A 20284-nucleotide genomic window follows, 5' to 3' on the forward strand; every position below is an offset into this window, starting at 1 on the left:
ATGATTTCTGCATTTGGGTTAGTTCCTCCTCGATGGCATCTGCAGAACGGCAGCTCCAGGTGGCTATACGGCGTGCCTCTGCATGGACCCACTCACACGGGTTTCAATTCTCTCCTTTAAAATCGCGGGTGGTCCACTTCTGACGCCGTACTACGGTCCACCCTGATCCAGAGCTCTATCTTGCTGCACAACAATTGCCTGTGGTTCCACAGTTTCGTTTCCTGGGTCTTCTTTTTGACAACAAGCTCACTTGGCTGCCCCATATCAGACTCCTGAAGGTAGGATGTTTCCGTAAACTCAATGTCCTTCGCTTCCTTGCCCACTCCTCTTGGGGTGCGGACCGTTCCCTCCTCCTCCGTCTTTATCGTGCTCTAGTTCTGTCACGTTTGGACTATGGTTGTCAAGTTTATGGTTCAGCTGCTCCTTCCACGCTGCACGTGCTGGATCCGGTCCACCATCGTGGTATCCGTTTAGCCACCGGTGCCTTCCCTACTAGCCCTGTTGATAGTCTCCTGGTTGAAGCTGGGATCCCCCCCCTTTCTGTTCGGCGGTCCCAGCTTCTGGTGTCTTATGCCCTTACTATCCGTTCTTCTCCCGCTCATCCTTCCTATTCTATCCTATTTCCAGACCATGGACGTCGCCCGCCTGACTCCCGCCCTCGGGCGGGTTTACCGGTTGGGCTGCGCCTTGCGTCTCTTACCCGTGATTTCCGGCTTCCTTCTTTGTCCTGTCTTCCTCGCTCCCTCCCCTCCACCCCTCCTTGGTTAGTTCCTCGGCCTCGAATTCGGATGGATCTCCGCCGCGGTCCGAAAGATTCCATCTCCCCGGTGGTGTTCCGTTCCTTTTTCCGCCAAATTTTATGGGAGTTTCGGGATGCTGTTGTTTTTTTACACTGATGGCTCTAAATCTGCTGATCATGTTGGGTATGCCTTCACGTCCTTTGTTGGAACGGAAAATCATCTGCTGCCACCCTCATGTGGGGTGTTTACCGCGGAATTGATGGCCATATCCCGGGCCCTTACCTTTATTAAACAATCCCAACACAACCGCGTTTTGTTATGTACGGACTCGATGAGTGGCCTTCTTGCTATTGACCGGTGTTTTTCGCGCCATCCCTTGGTCTCTGCCATCCATGACCATCTCGCTGATCTTCACCGTGCTGCTTGTTCCATTGACTTCCTATGGGTCCCGGGCCATGTGGGTATCCCGGGTAATGAGCTCGCTGATCGTTTGGCTGGGGGAGCAGTTACTTACCCCCCGTTTTCTGTAACCCCTCCTGCAGCGGATTTACGGCTTCACATCAAATCCCACTTTGCACAGTCATGGGCCAGTTCTTGGGAGGCTACTCCACTGTCTAATAAACTTCGTGCCATTAAGGTGAATCCAGGCCCATGGCGTTCTTCCTTTCGCCTCTCCCGCAAGGACTCGACCACACTGTGTCGTCTCCGCATTGGCCATACCAGGCTGACCCATGGTTTCCTTTTGCGTGATGAGCCACCCCCGCTATGTGGTTGTGGAGCCTTCCAGTCAGTGGCCCACATTTTGGTTGAATGCCCCCTTCTTTTGGCTCTGCGTGCGAAGTACAGACTCCCCCACACTTTACCTTTGATGTTGGCTGACGATTCCCGGATGGTCTCTCTGGTTCTAGGTTTCCTCCGGGAGAGTGGTTTTTATTCTCAGTTTTAAAGTTTTTAATCTCCCTCTGGTGTTGGGGCAGGGCGGTGAGTGTTTGGGTGTCTCCCACTGTAGGCGGTGTTCAGAGATTCCCGATTCACCTCCCTGCCTGGAATCCTCTTTTCTTTCCCTTTTACTCTGTTTTTACCCCTTCTTTTTAAGGCTTGGTTAGTTTTTCTATTCCCATCCGTACTTTCTGCATTATAGCGGTTGTCCCTTTTAAGTCACAGGTGGTCTTGCCTATGCTGCTTCAGCATAGTGTTGGGTTCGTTCTCTTGCCAACTTCCCTCGTTTGTTTTTACTAATGACAACGTGACTGCCCTTTTCCGTTTCCCCTTTTTCCGTTTTATTGTTCTGCCTTTTCTGAGATGTCCCGTTAGCAGCATGGAGTCTATTTGAAACAAGGGACTGATGACCTCGCTGTTTGGTCCCTTTCACCTCAAACAACCAACCAACCAACGAAACTTCTTCACGACGTTGTGCAGGTTCTCTCTGAGGCGCTCAACTACTACGGTTGCTGATGCAGGTGGTCTATAGAAGCATCAGACTATCATATCTGACCCACCTTTGATACTTAGCTTAACCCAGATTATTTCGCATTCGCTAATAACTTCACTGGATATTATTGAATTCTTTACTGCTATAAATACTCCTCCACCATTGGCGTTTACCCTATCCTTGCGGTATATATTCCATTCTGTGTCTAGGATTTCGTTACTGTTCACTTCCGGTTTTAACCAACTTTCCGTTCCTAATACTATATGCGCACTATTTCCTTCAATAAGAGATACTAATTCAGGAACCTTGCCCTGGATACTCCTGCAGTTTACCAATATTACGTTAACTTTTCCTGTTTTTGGTCTCTGAGGACGGACGTTCTTTATCAACGATGACGTGTGCACGCCACACGTACTCTGCTACCCTAGTAGCTGCTTCCGGTGTGTAGTGCACGCCTGACCTGTCTAGGGGGGCCCTACAGTTCTCCACCCAATAACGGAGGTCGATGAATTTGCAACCATTATAGTCGCAGAGTCGTCTGAGCCTCTGGTTTAGACCCTCCACACGGCTCCAAACCAGAGGACCGCGATCGACTCTGGGCACTATGCTGCAGATATTAAGCTCAGCTTGCACTCCGCGTGCGATGCTGGTTGTCTTCACCAAATCAGCCAGCCGCCGGAAGGAACCAAGGATGGCCTCAGAACCCAAGCGGCAGGCGTCATTCGTTCCGACATGTGCTACTATCTGCAGCCGGTCACACCCAGTGCGTTCAATAGCTGCCGGAAGGGCCTCCTCCACATTACGGACGAGACCCCCCGGCAGGCACACCGAGTGCACACTGGCATTCTTCCCCGACCTACCCGCTATTTTCCTGAGGGGCTCCATAACCCGCTTAACGTTGGAGCTCCCTATAACTAATAGGCCCGCCCTCTGTGACTGTCGGGACCTTGCCGGAGAATCGGCCACTGGCCCAACAGGCGAGGCATCCTGTGGTGGCTCGGAAACGATGTCATCACCACTAGGAAGCACCCCGTACCTGTTGGAAAGGGGTAAGGCAGCTGCCACGCGGCCAGATCCCACCTTCGCCTTTCGGCCAGGCACGCGCGAGCCCACCACTGTCCGCCATTCACCCTGGAGTGATGGCTGGCCGGTAAGATGCTCACTGCCGGAAGACGCAGCGACATCAGGGGTTCCATGTGATTCCAAGGCCAACGAAGTAGGCATAGGTCTCACCACAGTTGCCCCAACGCCACTACGAGCCGACGCCTGCGCCTCGAGCTCGATGAGCCTAACAGACAAAGCCTCCACCTGCCCCCGAAGAGTGGCCAATTCTCCTTGCGTCCGCTCACAGCAACCACAGTCCCTACACATGACTATGTTTACCCTACCCTATACGGTGACAAATTCCCAAGATAATCTTCTGATGAGCTACTCTGATAATCAAGAAACACTCACTGAAATACGAGACGCGAAAACTACGCTAGGTTTTGCCAGAAAAACTATTTAAAAGCTAAGCGCAGCAAATAAGTACAAAAACGCTTTATACAAACAGTACTCGCTGCTGCTGGTGCTCTCGCTCTGGCTGTCACAAGACAACTGCTGATTCAAGTGACTAGTGGCTAACGGCCGCGAAACAAACAAAGACGGTTTTAGGGCGCTTTCTGTTCTAAACGATCAAGAAAACACTAAGAAATCTAACACGAAAACTACGTAAAATTTTATCAAGAACTGTTAGTTACTATGCAGAGCAGATAAACACAAATAAAATCCCTTCCTTAGTGGAAGGTCGTAAACAAAATGCAAAATAAACGCTTTATACAAACAGTACTCGCTGCTGCTGGTGCTCTCGCTCTGGCTGTCACAAGACAACCACAATCTACAGTTCATAACCAATAGATTGTGGTCAGAGTCCATATCTGCCCCTGGAAATGTCTTAAAACTTAAAACCTGGTTCCTAAATCTGTCTTACCATTATATAATCTGATACCTTTCAGTATCTCCATGGTTCTTCGATGTATACAACCTACTTTCATGATTCGTGAACAAAGTGTTAGCTAGGATTGAGTTACGCTCTGTGCAAAATTCTACCAGATGGCTTCCTCTTTCATTTCTTATCCCCAATCCATATTCACCTACTACGTTCGCTTCTCTCCCTTTTCCTACTCTCTAATTTCAGTCACCAATGACTATTAAATTTTCGTCTCCCTTCACTACCTGAATAATTTCTTTTCTCATGATAGAGTTCATCAATTTCTTCATCTGCAGAGCTAGTCGCCATATAAACTTGTACTACTTTAATAGGCATGGGCTTCGTGTCTACAATGGCGATAATACTGCGTTCACTATGCTGTATGTAGTAGCTTAACTGCACTCCTATTTTTTATTCATTATTAAACCTACTCCTGCATTACCCGTATTTGATTTTGTGTTTATAACCCTGTATTCACCTGACCAAAAGTCTTGTTCCTCCTGCCACCGAACTTCACTAATTCCCACTATATCTAACTTTAACCTATCCATTTTCCTTTTTTAATTTTCTAACCTACCTGCCCGATTAAGTGATCTGACATTCCACACTCTGATCCGTAGAACGCCAATTTTCTTTCTCCTGATAACGACGTCCTCTTAAGTAGTCCCCGCCCGGAGATCCGAATGGGGGACTATTTTACCTCCGGAATATTTTAACCAAGAGGACGCCATCATTTAACCATACAGGAAAGCTGCATGCCCTTGGAAAAAATTACGGCTTTAGTTTCCCTTTGCTTTCAGCCGTTCGCAGTACCACAACAGCTAGGCCGTTTTGGTTAGTGTTAGAAGGCCAGATCAGTCAATCATCCAGACCGTTGCCCCTGCAACTACTGAAAAGGCTTCTGCCCCTCGTCAGGAACCACGCGTTTGTCTGGCCTCTCAACAGATATGCCTCCGTTGTGGTTGCACCTACGGTACGGCCATGTGTATCGCTGAGGCACACAAGCCTCCCCACTAACGGCAAGGTCCATGGTTCATGCTTTAAATCAGTAAACTACCGCTTCTAATACTTTTGGAACATAATGCAAAATTTGGATTTTGTGGCTTAACTTTTCCTAATGTTCAATAAACGTAACTCCATCCTATGTCAGGAGTGCGGGACTTCGGCTGGTAGATTTCTGACAACTAATAATATCAACAGCCGTTATTTTGGTTTTATTAGGCAACCAGTTTCGGCATTACATTATGCTATATTCAGGCCTGCACATATCGAGTAATCCTCGTGTTCGAAACCAATGCAGCACTGTCAACCGGTATAGAGATTTTTTTTTCCCAAGGACATGTGCCCTGCTGACAGCTGTCAAAGGAGCACACATGCCCCTGAAAAAAATCTTCCCGATACCAGTTGATAGTGCTGCATCGATTTCTAACACGAGAATTAATTACTCGATACATGCAAGGCTGAAGACATCATAATGTAATGCCGAAACTGGTTGCCTAACAAATAAAAGCAAAATAACGGCTATTGGTATTTAATTATTGGTTTCCTAATGTTGCACTCTTTCAATAGGAAACGATAAAATCTAATTTTTGCAGCTAGCAAATCTTTGCCGAAAGAAACTTCGTCAAATTTTTAATGTATTGGTTTGCGGTATTATGGTAAAAATGTCACGGAGTCTTTCCATTGGGATCTCTTCATTGCATCCTCGATGACGTCACGCTGGACCTGGGGCGGCGAGACTCGTTGGTGCCGTTGTAAGAAGCTCTTTGTGATCCCCCAGGCTGTTCCGTCTTACATTCGGAGAGTGGCAATTCTGCCGGCCCAGTCACGGTTTCGGTGATTTGCGATTGCGAACTCGATTTCGCGGCATATTCTATCTATCGTGGCTTTCGTTGCCGGCTGTCGTGTGACCTACCACTCCTGGAACAGGCGGTTCTTCTTCGGGATGGCCTGGAAGCTACCTGGCGGAAGCTACCTGGCGGAAGCTGTTCGGTGTGTTCTTGCTGTCGTCTTCGCTCTCGCAGCGAGGCTGCTGCGGCAAATGTCGCGTCGGCGCTCTCGACCTCTGGTCAGATATTGCGGCCACTGTCTCGGAAGTAGTCCCGGTCGACGTTGTGGTATTGCATGCGGTCCTCCAGTGGTGCGACTCTGTCGAAGGTAAGATCGGATATCATCGGGAAGCGATCAGACTATAGTGCCACGTGTGCAGTCGCGATGGCGTCGCGTGCGGCACCCTTAACGATTGCGACATACAAGTGAGGGGCAGCTGCGCTTGGGATAGTGTGTGGGGTCGAAAGGCCCCAGCACCATCGGAGTTTCACTCTCAGTGCTTGACACTGAAGTCGCCGCCGATGAAAAAATTGCCTCGCATCGACAGCAGCATGTGGAAGTCGCGCAGTAACAGCAGCCATCCTGGCTGTCGATACACGGCCACAAACTTCACGCGGCCCGCTGAGGTGTTGACCACATCAGTAGCATCTACTGTGGTCAACTCTGGCACTTGTAAGCGATGGTGGCGAAGTGATGCCGTCACGTACACAGCTGTTCCGCCGCCGTCGTTCTTGATCGTTGCGGTAGCACTGGAATTTCAGTGCCTGCGCATGTACACGAGGTTTCAGCAAAGCTTCGGTGGCGAGGCAGACTTCCACAGCCTCGTCACGCAGAAACTGTTGAAACTCGCTACTTGATCTCTAACATTGTTTGTATTTCATATGCAAAGTATGTTTGTTACCCATGCTACGGGGCTGGGGCTGCTCGTGCGGTGGTGGCGGCCTGGTTGACCACAATCACTGCAGGTACCATCATCCAGTGAATCTGCAGGATGAGTTGCTTAAACTCACAGCATCCCGCATAGCTCTGCTGCTTCGCTGGACGCAGCTGGCGTCTCCGTCGTCTGCGTCAATGGAGGCAGAGCTTCCTCGGCGGATTTCGGTGATAGGGGTGTCGCTGATAGGCATCCCTCCTTGTCTTCCGCGCTGGTATCCTGCCTAACTGGCGTGGCAGGCGCAGGCTGCTGTGTCCGTCGTCCGCACCCCTGGACGTCCGAGGGGAGGCGAGAGGTATCTGGGGTGATCTCGTCGGTCTTGCAGGTGTAGTGGCAGCTACAGCGAAGCTCCTGGCTGCTTGCGCACTCCCGGAGGGAGCAAACAGCCCATTGGCTGCTGTTCTCCTAAAAGCCTCTGTAATTGGCTCCATGTGTCCCTCTGCCGTTGTAGCAGGTCGGATGGCCCATTTTTGGGGGATGGACACTCCCTGTTGAGGTGGCCTCCCTCGCATTTGGCAAAGCGTGGAGTCATCTGGCAGTATTTCGTTTGCAACGTGGTAAATTCCTCGAAATTTGAAGCACTGTGGAGGTCTTCTTCTGTGCCGTGGTTTCTCCACAGTGACTTCTGCGTTGCCCACCGTCTTGTCCTGGAATACTTTCGTGTGCACAAGATTGTCCTACAGGACAACCAGGAAAGAGGCGAGTCGCTACTGTCTGCAGGCGACTCCATCCGGTATTTGGTGCTGACTACGTAGCCCTTTCCTTCTAGCAGCTCCCGGAGGTAGGTAGGATCCGTCCCGAAAGTCAGTTTCCGAAAAACCACCTTGAGCATCCTCACCGGTTGGGACGAATACGTGTAGTAGTAGTCCTCCACACTTTGTCGGGTCCACCACACCTTGGTAATCGTCCAGTGTAATCACGCGGTACATACCCCTCCCTGCTGTCCGTGTCGTAAAGGTGCCCTTTACCACCTACTTGATCTTCAGTCTAAATTAAACATTAGAGATCGCAATATTATTTATTTACTGGTTTCGACTTATGTTAAAGCTATCTTCAGAATTTTTGGCCCCTATGGCTGGTGATTGCGGCTCCTACGTTTTCTCGTGATGCCACGATCGTACAGTGTGCGCGGTCGTGGCATCACGAGAACAGCGTGCATTTTGTGCAACAACCAGAGACCTTCTTTTCACTGTTTCTACACATTCGTTAGTAACAACAATGAAGAATAGTTGTTGTTGCGGATGAAAATAAGTGCAAGAGAAACTTAATTTTCATCTGTAAGTACCACGAAGTTAAGTTGATTTGGAGGTGATCAGGTTGAAATGGTTCTGAGCACTATGGGACGTAACATGTGAGGTCATCAGTCCCCTAGAACTTAAAACTACTTAAACGTAACTAACCTAAGGACAGCACACACATCCATGCCAGATGCAGGATTCGAATCTGCGACCGTACCAGTCGCGCGGTTTCGGATTGAAGCGCCTAGAACCGCTCGGCCACCACGGCCGGTGGTGATCAGGTGGCCACAGAAAATGAGCTTCGCGCATCTGTATGTTCACCCCTTAGTGAAATTTACATTCATTGCTTTGCTGTTTTCTTTGTCTGTTACACAGATAAAAGAACAGACTTGGTGTTGCTAATCAATCGGCATGAATATAGCACGTAATATTTAACGCCAATTCAGATGCGTCAAAATAAGTAGGTAATCATTGTGTGTTGAAGTTGGAAAAGAAAATATGCATGGAATATCTACTCATAACGAAATAATGGTGCTACCCGTCGGCCATGTGGCACAGAAATAAAAGTTCAACCAGAATCCAGGAGGATTATGCTACTGGTCTACGGTACTGAGCTGCATTACTAGGTCATAGACTTCGTAATACATAATTCTTGACAACACAACTCTGCAGCACTACACTACTGTACTTGGTACCAGAAACAAGCTACATTCTTCATTTGTCTGATAATTAGCCCCCTTCCCCGCTCCTGGTGCGCTGGGGCACAACTCATGATTCACAGGGGCTGTGCCACTCATGCTGTACACATTAGGTGTGATGGCTGTCAGGTTCTCTGGAAATCCTTCCTGTTCTTCCCCGAGGCTCGTCTCTTCACTGCTTCAGTTAAGTTGTTGTAGATGCATGTTGTCATGTGTGGCTTGTTGGCTTGCACCTCATAACTCTATATTTTAGCTGACAGAGTACAGCTTGGGCCGCAGCTCCCCATTCTTTATTGCGTTAAAGACTGTTCTATTACGAATGGTGCTCTTATCGTGGTGTGGAACTCCTTTTCCAATGTTAAACTCCGTACGATCTGGTCCAAGGTGTCGTTTGCTCGACATTCAGATGTCTGTGGTGCGTTGCCGTGTGTTCAGTAAATAGCTGGGATATGGTCCATGTCCCGACAGGTAGTATGTAGCTTCCTTGCTCGGAAGGAAGAATGAGAGTCTGTTAGTGCCTTGTCCCAGGTTTCTCCCCATTCTGTCAATCCAAGCCTTTACTTCTATATTCGATACCTGCTGTCCCCAGTGTCCCACTTCAATTCGTCCGTTTTGAGTCAATATTGTGCACATCTTTCTTACGGCTAGGTCCAGAAGCAGCAAGTCTAGCATGAGCAGCGGCGTCCCAGTCGGTATTCTGTACGACCCTGTCAGGCGCTGGAGTTCGCACTCATCCGTGCTCACCGTAGAGCCAGTGCTGTCCTGACCTTTCCGGTTCCGTGCGTCCAAAACGCAAGATTGGTTGTAGTACGCTGTTACTCCGCTTCATTTTATTCAGGATTTTAATGCCTCCCAGGCACGTGATACGTATGTGTGCATGATAGTTTAGCCTTTCGTCGACGTTTATAGCGAGGTAACTGTAACCTTTCTTTTCCCCCCAAAGGTTTTTCATTTATTCAGATTGTGAGGTTTGCCAATCGTGATAATTTTCCTTTTTGTTAGAAGATAAACCGTTCATTGTGCTGCTCCATAGGTAAGTAAATAGGCAAACAGTATGTTCATTTTTAATAAAAAATTTTCGAACAGCGATCAAAAAATTTTAAACTGTTTACTTTTTAAAATTCAGTGTTGATAGCACCACCTATGCTACAAAAACATAGGTGACCGGTTTAGGGCATATCACATGACCATCATCAGACCCATGGCATCCTTCGAAGAAGGCAGGTGGAGCATTCTTCTCAGCTGCTGTGATATCAACCAGTTGATGATGGTCATGTGATATGACCGAAACCGGTCACCTATGATCTCGTAGGATACGTGGTGCGATCAAGACTGAATTTTAAAAAGTAAAAATTTTTTTTAATATTATGTTGCTGCTTGGTACAGCTTAACCAGCGGTTGCTAGGTTCCTAGACATACAATTAAATACCCAGCTTCATGATTTGTACTTTAAAAAATGCAATTAATTTGACTCGACGAAATAAGATTCTTACTTCACTGGAAAAGTTTTTTTAAATTTCGTTTACAAAAACGAATAAATAACGTCAGTTCAGTTTCCTGATCGCTGGGATAAATGGCTAACAAGAGGAGGCACATCAGACATCGCCTTGTGCCACCTTAGTGATCCGAACAGCGGAGATAAGGACGTTAGGAAGGCGCTGCGATGGCCTCGCAGGGCGGAGATAGGCCGGCGGGCTGGTAATTGAAGTCCCCATTCAGCGCTCGATACGGCGTGCGCCGTGCCGTTCTGCCGCGTTCCCATTTCCGGTTCTCCGCAGGAAATTGGGTTCTCCTGCTGGAGGCTTCTGCCAAGGTCGGAGGCCATTATCGGCGCCATTTTAATTTCGGCTCCTTATTCTGACGTCATACCGAGCCGGGAATTCCGTCCACTTACGGTGTCTAGGGGCGCCCACCATCACAGTAAACATGAGATGGGGCTAGTACCCGCCCAGTGCGTGTCATTTGAGGCAGTGGCGTAGCCTTGGTCGTGAAGAAAGCCTTTCATTCAATCCCGCCAGAAGACAAGGTAAGTGATCAGAATTCTTACATGGTATTTTTTCTCCTTCGCTAGAGTTAGTCGTATAATTGTTTGAAAGACACTGTTAAAACGACTAACATCCACGTCCGCCGTTACGGCCATTTAGCAATTTTTCCAATGGAATACAGCCAGCAGCAGTAAATAGTGAACATATTTAATTCGGTCATTTCACTTACATAGGGTAATGCATACAGCAATTACATTCCGAAACGATATACCACTCAAAAGACGTAAAATTTTAAAAGTAGCTCACACATACTTACGTAACAGTTTATCTTCTTACCTATAGACGACATATTCGTCTTGACAGATGCAGCAACCGTATTCATAGTTCAGATCTCATTTACTGCTCCGTCACAGTCGCACATCTTTACTAGCTTACATCTTTCGATGCTTAGGATCATCTTTTGATGTAAAACTAAATATGTAGTACCCAATATTTTAGATAAAGTAAAAAAGGAAATTGTTGTATATCAACCTAGAATTTACGAAAGTAGTTAAGTCAACAACCCGTCTTGTCTACTCAGAACCACACATCAGAGTACAGTTTTTTTGCAAATGCAGTCAATGTTTCAAATAGGTATGTGTTGGTGGTACGGGGAGGGGGTTTCAGGAAGGGGGATGTGAAAGGAAGCAGGGAGGCGGTGGTGGGGACGTAATAAGTTTAACAAGAAGGATCATGCCAAAATTACAGAACGTATAATTATGTAAAAATTCTCCTTAAAATGCTAACAGTGTAGAAAAATGGGTGTGTGGAATGTAAACGTCATAAAGTAGTGAGATTATAAAACGGAGCTAAGCGGGATGAGAGCGGACAAAGAAGGAAAAAAGGGGAAGAGCGATAGTAGCACCGATGCTAGTGTTTATCAAGACGGTGTCTTATTGCAAAACTGCTAAGTCATTATGTAAAAAAAAAAGCATTCCGTTGAAATACCATAATCAATGCGTAATTGTAAAAAGTGATAAAATAGTAAATAAAGTGGAAAAAGAGTAACGAAAATTGATTCAGGAAGTTGATATCAAGTCTTAAACTGAGCAAGAATAAAATAGGGTCTTACTCTGAAATTGTACAAGTATTTTGGTTGAAATATAAAAAGTATTTGCGTAGAACAGTGGATGGATAAGTAGTGATACACGAAGACCGTAAAATTACGGAAGTGAACTTACGTAGAGGACCTAGAAATACATGAAGTGAAGTGTCATTAAATATTATGAATTAAAAACATTAAAAAGATAAAGCCGTAGAAAGTATAAAACAAATTATAAAAATGAAACTGTGCTGCATCTGCAGTCACAGGGAACAGGGTGTGACAGGTAAAGTTCATTGAATTTGGTTCTGCATTGTGGCGTTGTAAGGCGCTGGCTTTTGCAGTACGTATGGAAGGCAGCCCACAAGCCAGCCGGCTGCTAGTACGGTGTGAACCGATGCGCTGTAGCTGTCGCCTGCCGGTGAGTGGGACTGTTGATCACACGTACGCTGCGGTCAAGTGAAAGAGTGAAAGAAGCTTCCAAAGTTGCTGAAAATGCACTGGCAATAGAACCGTTCTGCTGATTTGTGTTGCCAAGCTCTTGTAGACGGTGTGTAAAAATCTCAATTTCTTCCAACATGATCACTGGAGTCCCTTCGGTTCAGTGTGCAGCGGTTCCAAATACGTATCATTATTCAAACAACAGGGTTCGATGTTACCTTCGTTGACTGTCAGTGGGCAGATTATCAATTTACGGTTATTGATTCATTGGTGTTAAAAAGGACTTCAAAATTTCGAAAATTCGTACTAACTTACTGATACTAACGGTAGAAGGAAAATAGATTCGTGTCACGTGGTACGCTAGTATAGAAACTCGTCACCATAAGCACAATTCGCAGTTGCTGCCAAAATGGCTGCCTTTACCGTTTCCGAGCGTGCTTTTTGTGTGTTTCGTTGGAAGAGTTGCAGCCTGCAACAACTGCGCAACGTAATTTTTGTACAGAGTATGGTAAAGATCCTCCGGATGAGCCTGTTATTTATCCATGCAGAAGTGTCTTATTGAAAGTGGATGCTAAGTAAGACACAGATAGAACTAGTCGTGAAGACTTGCGTGTGGAAATAGGTTAGCTTCATTGAAGATTGCACTTAAATGGGTAAGGTAATAAACGCAACGGTAGAATATGGAGCAGTGAAGATTAATGAAAATTCATGGGAAATGAACGTGAAAACTCTAGAAGGAATGTGTTGTGAGCTTTGCTCAAGAGCGAAGTTTATGGACCTTTCTTTTGCACAAGAAAACTGTTAGCGGAATACTATACTGAGATATGCTGGAAAACTATTTGACTCCCAGACAGTTCGTGCAAGATGTCACCCGGCCAAAGTACCCCTCAGACGTCTGCGATCTGAATGACCACTTTCCAGGTAAGAGGATGGACCGACGTGCGCCAATTGCCTGGACCTCACGTTCGCCGGACCTGACACCTTTTTTTCTCTTTTGGGTATTAGTAAAGAATAGTGTACCACCATTACCAGCCTTTCTACCAGAGATCAGAGCTAATATCTACCTCGGAACTGAATACGTCACGTATGACATGCTGCAGAAAGGATGTGTACTGCATAACCAATGGAAGTCACATTGAACAGGCATGGGTATAAGGTAAATAAAACTTAGTATCAATGACACCAAAGTCATGCCTGTAAGTTACACAAATAATCGACAGGGATTTTTAATGTTGTGAAGTCCTTGATACGTCCATTACATAAATTCAGTTCACGCAAAATAACTAATAATAGGTCGTGTCTGATAAGATGTACATTTCATTTTGTTCATGTGTGATATGTTTGCGGAGAGCGTGCGTGAGCTTGTTCAGTGTAAAGTTTAGATAACTAAATGGTTACACAGTTATGTATTGGCTATACTGGTGTCGACTTCTCAGTTGTTCCTAGTAGTCCTAAAGAAGTGGCACATTCTGTATAAGGTTGATAAACTACGTGAAGCAGAGCAGACTTCGTTGTGAGAATAAGTGGCGGTTCCATAGAGATGGAATAGATAGGACAACGAGTGGGGCTTGGTGCAGGGTGAAGACGACTTCCGAAGTATTGGTTGGTTTGGAGGACGACAGTAACAAATATACATTCAGCTTATTATGGAACTTGTTTGTGCAATGTTCGTATGCTAAAATACGAAGATGTGCCAGTGATAACACAAAGTCCTACACAATATTTTTTTAATCACACCCGAACAGAATGTAAAACATGTATAAAAGATATTTCGTACTGCTGAAAACATCACTAACGTTAATAATGAAATTAATAATTTACTATTTTCGCGGATACTTCCTGTATTAATTTTCAGCGTGAAAATAATAAAATCAGGATATTAAATAGTGAATGTTTGAGTCTTACGCAATTTCATCTGGCAGTCAAAAGCTTCTTTGTGTTTTTGGTTTTCTTTCGGTTCGCTTTTGGTAGACGTGAGTAACTGTACGGCGGAAGCCGTATATACTGCGCTAGGTTGCGTACCAGGTGGACCTACTGTCCACGGTCTAGTGAAACTACGGAGTATTAAAGGGAGATGATGAATCAGATTTAACTCCAGTGACTACTTATTCAGTAGTAATCATGTTATGAACCCAACAACCTCTTTCATCAAACAGGAAAAATCATGGTGACTTTGTTAAAAAGTCGAAGAAGCTGTAAAGTCATGTCGTTAAAAAGACGTCATAAATGGTCACCATCATTTTCGTCAAATTTATATATTCCCTGTTATCTTTTGTAAGTTTTTGAAAAGTATTCAAGCGTCCTTAAGTTTCAGTGTTCTGGTCCATGAAATATATACTTGTGGTATATGGAACTGTTCTCTAAACCACTTAGATTGTGTACCCACTATCTGAACACATACGTAACGTTTGCTATTCATGTTCTTGATCGACATGGTTGGCATTTCACGACACCTGTCTTGAGACATTGTCGGTAGCTTTTCCTAACTCTAGAACTACCGTCATGAGGTTGTTCTCCACTTCTTGCCAGTGCTCCTCCATTGCCATTTCCATACCAGAAGTGAGATCCCAAGTGCTTAATTCCTCCTGAAGCCAGTAATTCTGCTACGTTACCTAACAAGTTTTCCACTGAATAAAACGTTCTCGGTTTTCCAGCCGCGTCAATTCCAATAAAATCCTCGAGCTTTCGATAGCCATCTCCGCCATCGTCGTCAGGAGTTCACTGACTGCCGGGGCTGCTTTTTTTTCTTTATTGTAATTTGAACACCCCATAAAAGGTGGGCTGGCAGCGGAAAAGTTGACTCCGCTCTTCAGCCATAAGCATGACAATAAAAAAAGAAAGGGAGACATATAAGGAACAGATTGGCGGTTAAAAAACAGTAGATACAATAATTAAAAAACATGAAGCCGTTCACACTCGACGAAACAAACAAGAAAACTGTCGGCACTGTGCACAAACACTGACGAGTTAGACGACACATGTGAACGAAGGAGCGTGGACGGCGAAAAACACTGATGCACAAACACGACGGCACAGACACTAAACCGAGGGCGATGATCTCCGGCGCGCGAATGTTCACTTTGCGTGTGCGAGTCCGGGGACCTGCCAAGAGAGGAGAGGAGGGGGAGGGGGAGGGGACATCATCAGGGAGGGGGAGCTGGCGGAAGCCATCTTGGGAGAAGGTAAGGAGGGTGGAGAGATGGAGACCGGGTGGGACGTGGGAATACAGGCGCGGCAGCGGGCGGGGGTGGGAGAGGATCGGGGACACGAGCGGGTGGGGAGGATCGCCATCCTCCGTGATCACTGGACAGAGCCGAGTGATCACGGCGGTGAGGGTCGGCGGGCGACGCGGAGGTTGGGGTTGGCGGGAGGGAGGTGGCGATGGAGCAGGGGTGAGAGAGGCATGAGGGCCAAAGCGGGTGATAGGGATGCGGGACAGGAGGTCCGTGTGGAGGGTAGGGCTGGGGGAGGAGATGAGTACCAAATCACGGCGAGGAGTGAGGAGGGAGATGGGGGCACCAGGACAATTCTGGCGAAGGAAGAGGGTGAGGTTCCGGGCCTCAAGGAGGGAGGGATCTGGACGGGAGAGGAGGTAGCGGTAGGAGGAGGGGATGGAGGAGGAGGAGGAGGGGGCAGGGACGGGCGGGGAGACATCCATGGCATCAGGGGTGGGGGAAGGGGGATGAAGCGGAGCCTTTTTTGACGCAGACGAGACAGGAGTGCCACTGGGGCGCTTGACGGCGGCGGAGGAGGTGTGGGGGACGGGAACAACTGGAATGTGGCGGGGAGTGGCAGGTCCCGGGGCAGGAGTCGGCACCGGAGATGGTGACGGCGAAGGCGACGGGGAGAGCAGGGCGTGGACAGTGGCCCGACGGGCCACCACCCGAGCCGGAGCTGCAGTGACAGGCTGGGGGAGTGGGGGGAAAGGATCAGAACGAGACGGGCGAGAGGAAGAAGCGGGAGAGGGGGCGACAAAGATAGAGGGTGAAGGGAGAGTGAGGAGAGGTGGGATGGAAGGAGGGGGGGACTGGGCACACCAAGTTATAGTGGTGGAGGCGGTGGAAGGGGATGTATAGACGATGGCGGTGGTGGTAGTAGTGACAGTGGTGGTGGTGGTGGTGGTGGGGGCGGACATGACGACAGGAAGAAAAAACGCACAGCACGAAAAGGAAAGGACACAAACTGGGAACAGGCGAAGACGCAGACGGACGAAGACCAGGGTCGGATGACCAGGGCGGACGGCGACGACGACGACGACGACGACGACGGCGGCGTCGGCGGCAGCGAGCACCGGCTGGCGGTGGCGGCGGCGGCGAACAGACGGACGGACAGCAGGCGGCGGCGAACAGACGGACGGACAGACAGCAGGCGGCGGCGGCAGGCGGCGGCGGCGGCGGCGATCACCGGCAGGCGGCGACGGCGAGGACCGGCAGGCGGCGACCAAACGGCGGCGGCGGCGGCGGCGGCGGCGAGCAGGAGTGACGGCGAGCAGACGGCAAGGCAAGGGTGGGGATCTTCCACGTCGAAGGTGCACCCTGAGAGTAGCCCAGGCAGTGATACTCTTCGACGAAGAAGTGAGGGAATCCAACCCTCGAATGCCGGGGCTGCTACGGTTTCTCGCTTATAAAAGCAGGATAGCAGCAGCAGCCAATGTGCCGCGCACGCGCCTAAGTAGACCTGGGCAGCTAGCGGAGCTATTGCCCGTGGCAGCACCGGTGACGTCAGGTGGCGCCAGGGGCAGGCGCCACGTTTGAAACTGCCGCTCTGCGCATCTGTCTTTGCTTTCTTTCGATGTCAAACGCCCGTCCTCATACCCTGCTGAGTGTGTATCCCTGGTATCTGTTGAAACAGTTGTTCAAACGAATCTCGGCCGCTTCCTTTATAACAGAGTCCCAATATTTAGACGCATGAGCCAACACTTTCATATTTTCGAACTGTATTTTATGTCCGTTTCTAGGCAATGCTCCGCTATGGCCGACTTGTCAATCTCCCTTTGTTTTATATGGCGCTTGTGCTGAGTGCAACGCTCAGCAAACGTGCGAATTCTTTGTCCAATATACATGCTGCCACATTCACAGGGTACACCATACACACCGGACACTCGAAGAGCAATGTCGTCTTTAACAGGGTGCAACATATCTCGTATCTTCGGGGCGGACCGGAACATTGATCCTAGCCCATGTTTCTGCAGCAGACGTCCTAACCTACTGGTAGTTGCTCCACAGTATGGCAGGAATACAGTCCATTTGGCCTCTTTCACTGATTCCCCAGGTGTCTTTCGTCGGCGGCCCTTGAAAGCGTTTTGGGTTTTCTTTCTCTGCAACACGTTTTAAGTTTTGCAATTCAGACTGTAGGTGGTGGTCGTCAAAGATAATCTTGGCTCTATGAACTAAAGTGTCCAGGACAGCTTTCTTGTGTACAGATTGGTGGAAACTATTGGCGTTCAAACGTGTGTGTGTGTGTGTGTGTGTGTGTGTGTGTGTGTGTGTGTGTGTGTGTGTGTGTGTGTGTGTGTTTTGCTTTCCGGTACACTGAATGACAAAGCTGGCCTCCTGCCTTCCGCTCAACCAAAACATCCAAGAATTTGCCGTGCTTTCTCGACAGTAAATTTATTGTTGGGATGGTTACCATTCATATGATCGACGAACTTCTCTAGTGTATCTCCACGATGAGGCCATATCAGGAAGGTGTCGTCAACGTATAGTAGAAAGCGAAAAAGCCGTAATATCGCAGCTGGCAGAGCCTGCTTCTCAAAGTGCTTCATGAAGAACTTTGCGACTGCCAGAGACAGTGGTGACCCCATGGCTGTGCCGTCCGTCATACCATAATACTCATCGCAGTACAAAAATTACGTTGTCGTTAGGACGTGACGGAAAAACTTAATGATACCAGATGGAAAATTTTGGTCCAAAAGATCGAGCGTATCCTGTATTGCACCCTCGTAAAAAGTGACATAACGTCCAGGCTAACCATTAGGTCGTTTGAGCCTGTCTTCATTCTCGTGAGCGTCTCAACATATTTCTGCGAGTTGACAACATGGTGTTCGCAATGTCGCAATTTTGGTGCTAATAATCCTGCCAGATGTTTAGCAAGTCTGTAGGTGGGCGAACTGATTTCACTAACAATGGGCCTCAGAGGAACACTTCCCTTGTGTATCTTCGGTAATCCATAAAGCCTGGGAGGTCTGACGGCACGAGGCGTTAATTTCTTCACCACTTCATCTGGTAAGCCAGAACCCTTCAATAACGTCCCTGCCTGTCTGTCAATGGCCTGTGTGGGATCACGACTAAGCTTGCGGTACGTGGCGTCTTCTAATAAATGTACCATCTTCAGGTGGTAGTCTGCAGAGTGCAGAACCACGGTCGCATTCCCTTCGTCGGGTGGCAAGACATCCAAGTCTTCATTCTCACGTAATAACCGTAAGCAACGTCGTTCCTCCTGGCCAATATTAGATTTTGGTGGCTTAGCTTTCGCCAGGATATGGCTGGTAGTTAGCCTGACGTCCTCAGCTGCATCGCGCGGAAGATTCCTAATGCACTGCTCTATTCCACTAATTATATCCAATATTGGCGCCGCCGGTGTGACCGTGCGGTTCTAGGCGCTTCAGTCTGGAATCGCGTGACCGCTACGGTCGCAGGTTCGAATCCTGCCTCGGTCATGGACGTGTGTGATGTCCTTAGAACTGCTTAAACCTAACTAACCTAAGTTCTAGGGGACTGGTGACCACAGATGTTAAGTCCCACAGTGCTCAGAGCCATTTGAACCATTTTCCAATATTGGCAGACGTGAAGCGGGAGAAAAGTTGAGGCCTTTACTCAGCGCTGATATAGAGCCGTCGTCCAGTTCTTGGTTGGAAAGGTTAACAACCGTTCTATGGACCTTATCGGATTTCAGAACAAATCTTCCGTGATCCAGTCGTTCGAACTTGGCACATTGTTTCGACGTTGCCTTGGATAAACTTGCATGTTACTGCGCTGCCGTGGCTACATCCACCAGTTCCCAATCGAATGGGGACAATGTTGATGACAGACAGATGACACTCGAGTAGGTTCCTGGCATTATGATCAAGCTCGTACCTTGTCTGTCTCACTATGGCGAGACTGGTCCTCTTGGAAAATTTTGTCAACTGCAGCTGTTCGAATGTGGTGTTTGACTACTGCAAAGCGAGGAATTACCTCCTTGTCCCGGCAGCGTTGTAAAAATGCCAAAGAACTCTGCAGATGTGATCTCCTTTTCCGCAGTTTTTCTAACAGTCGCACACTGCGCATTATGTCCTCACCGTAGAGGAAAGTTGTCTCCTCGGAGTCTTTCGCGACGGCATACATGAATAAAACGTTCTCAGTTTTCCAGCAGCGTCAATCCGAATAAAATCCTTGAGCTTTCGATGGCCACTGCTTCTCCTGCCAACTTCAATAGGAGAGAGCAACGGTGCGACTAACTTCACTTGCTGGATGCGGCTCTCAGCAAGTTACTAGGGGACTTCCTGTCAGTAGTGTGTGATAAAACAGCAAGGCGTTGAGTCACAAACCGCTTGCCTTCCGTCTGCTCACAGCTCGCTCATATCCAGCAAGGTGAGAACAGTAGCAGCATGGAGGGGGCGTGCGCTGCCGCGGGCAGGGCAGTATGTGGAGCGTGCGGTGCGCGGCTGCGCGCTGGGTGGGCACAGCAGCTGTGAAGAGGCCGCTAGCTACTTCAAGCCGCACCTACGCCGCTCGCAAACTGTCAAAAAGTCCGTATTATTCTACCAGGTCAGGGCCGCGTGAAACAGCCGATCTTCGACACATTTCGGCTTCCCAATACTTCATCCTTTTTTTTTTTTTTTTTTTTTTTTTTTTTTTTTTTTTTTTTTTTTTTTTTCCCTGTCGGTGTGCCGCCTCCTTTCTGTCGGGTTCTCTCCCGGAAACCCTCGACTTCCTATACTTCTTGTTCAATTCGT

At 48.0% G+C, this 20284-nt stretch overlaps 1 protein-coding gene across 1 annotated transcript in view; it reads left to right on the forward strand.

Moving 5' to 3' along the window:
* The window catches only part of LOC126133104 (trichohyalin-like), a 140942-nt gene extending 120919 nt beyond the window's left edge, over nt 1–20023 (forward strand). The window contains exon 3 of the mRNA XM_049915185.1: nt 19901–20023. Coding sequence (XP_049771142.1) covers nt 19901–20023 — 123 coding nt within the window. The remainder of the gene's footprint in view (nt 1–19900) is intronic.
* Nucleotides 20024–20284: the final 261 nt, after the last annotated feature.

This window comes from Schistocerca cancellata, chromosome 1 (genome assembly GCF_023864275.1).
Source record: "Schistocerca cancellata isolate TAMUIC-IGC-003103 chromosome 1, iqSchCanc2.1, whole genome shotgun sequence".
NCBI classification, from domain to species: domain Eukaryota; kingdom Metazoa; phylum Arthropoda; class Insecta; order Orthoptera; family Acrididae; genus Schistocerca; species Schistocerca cancellata.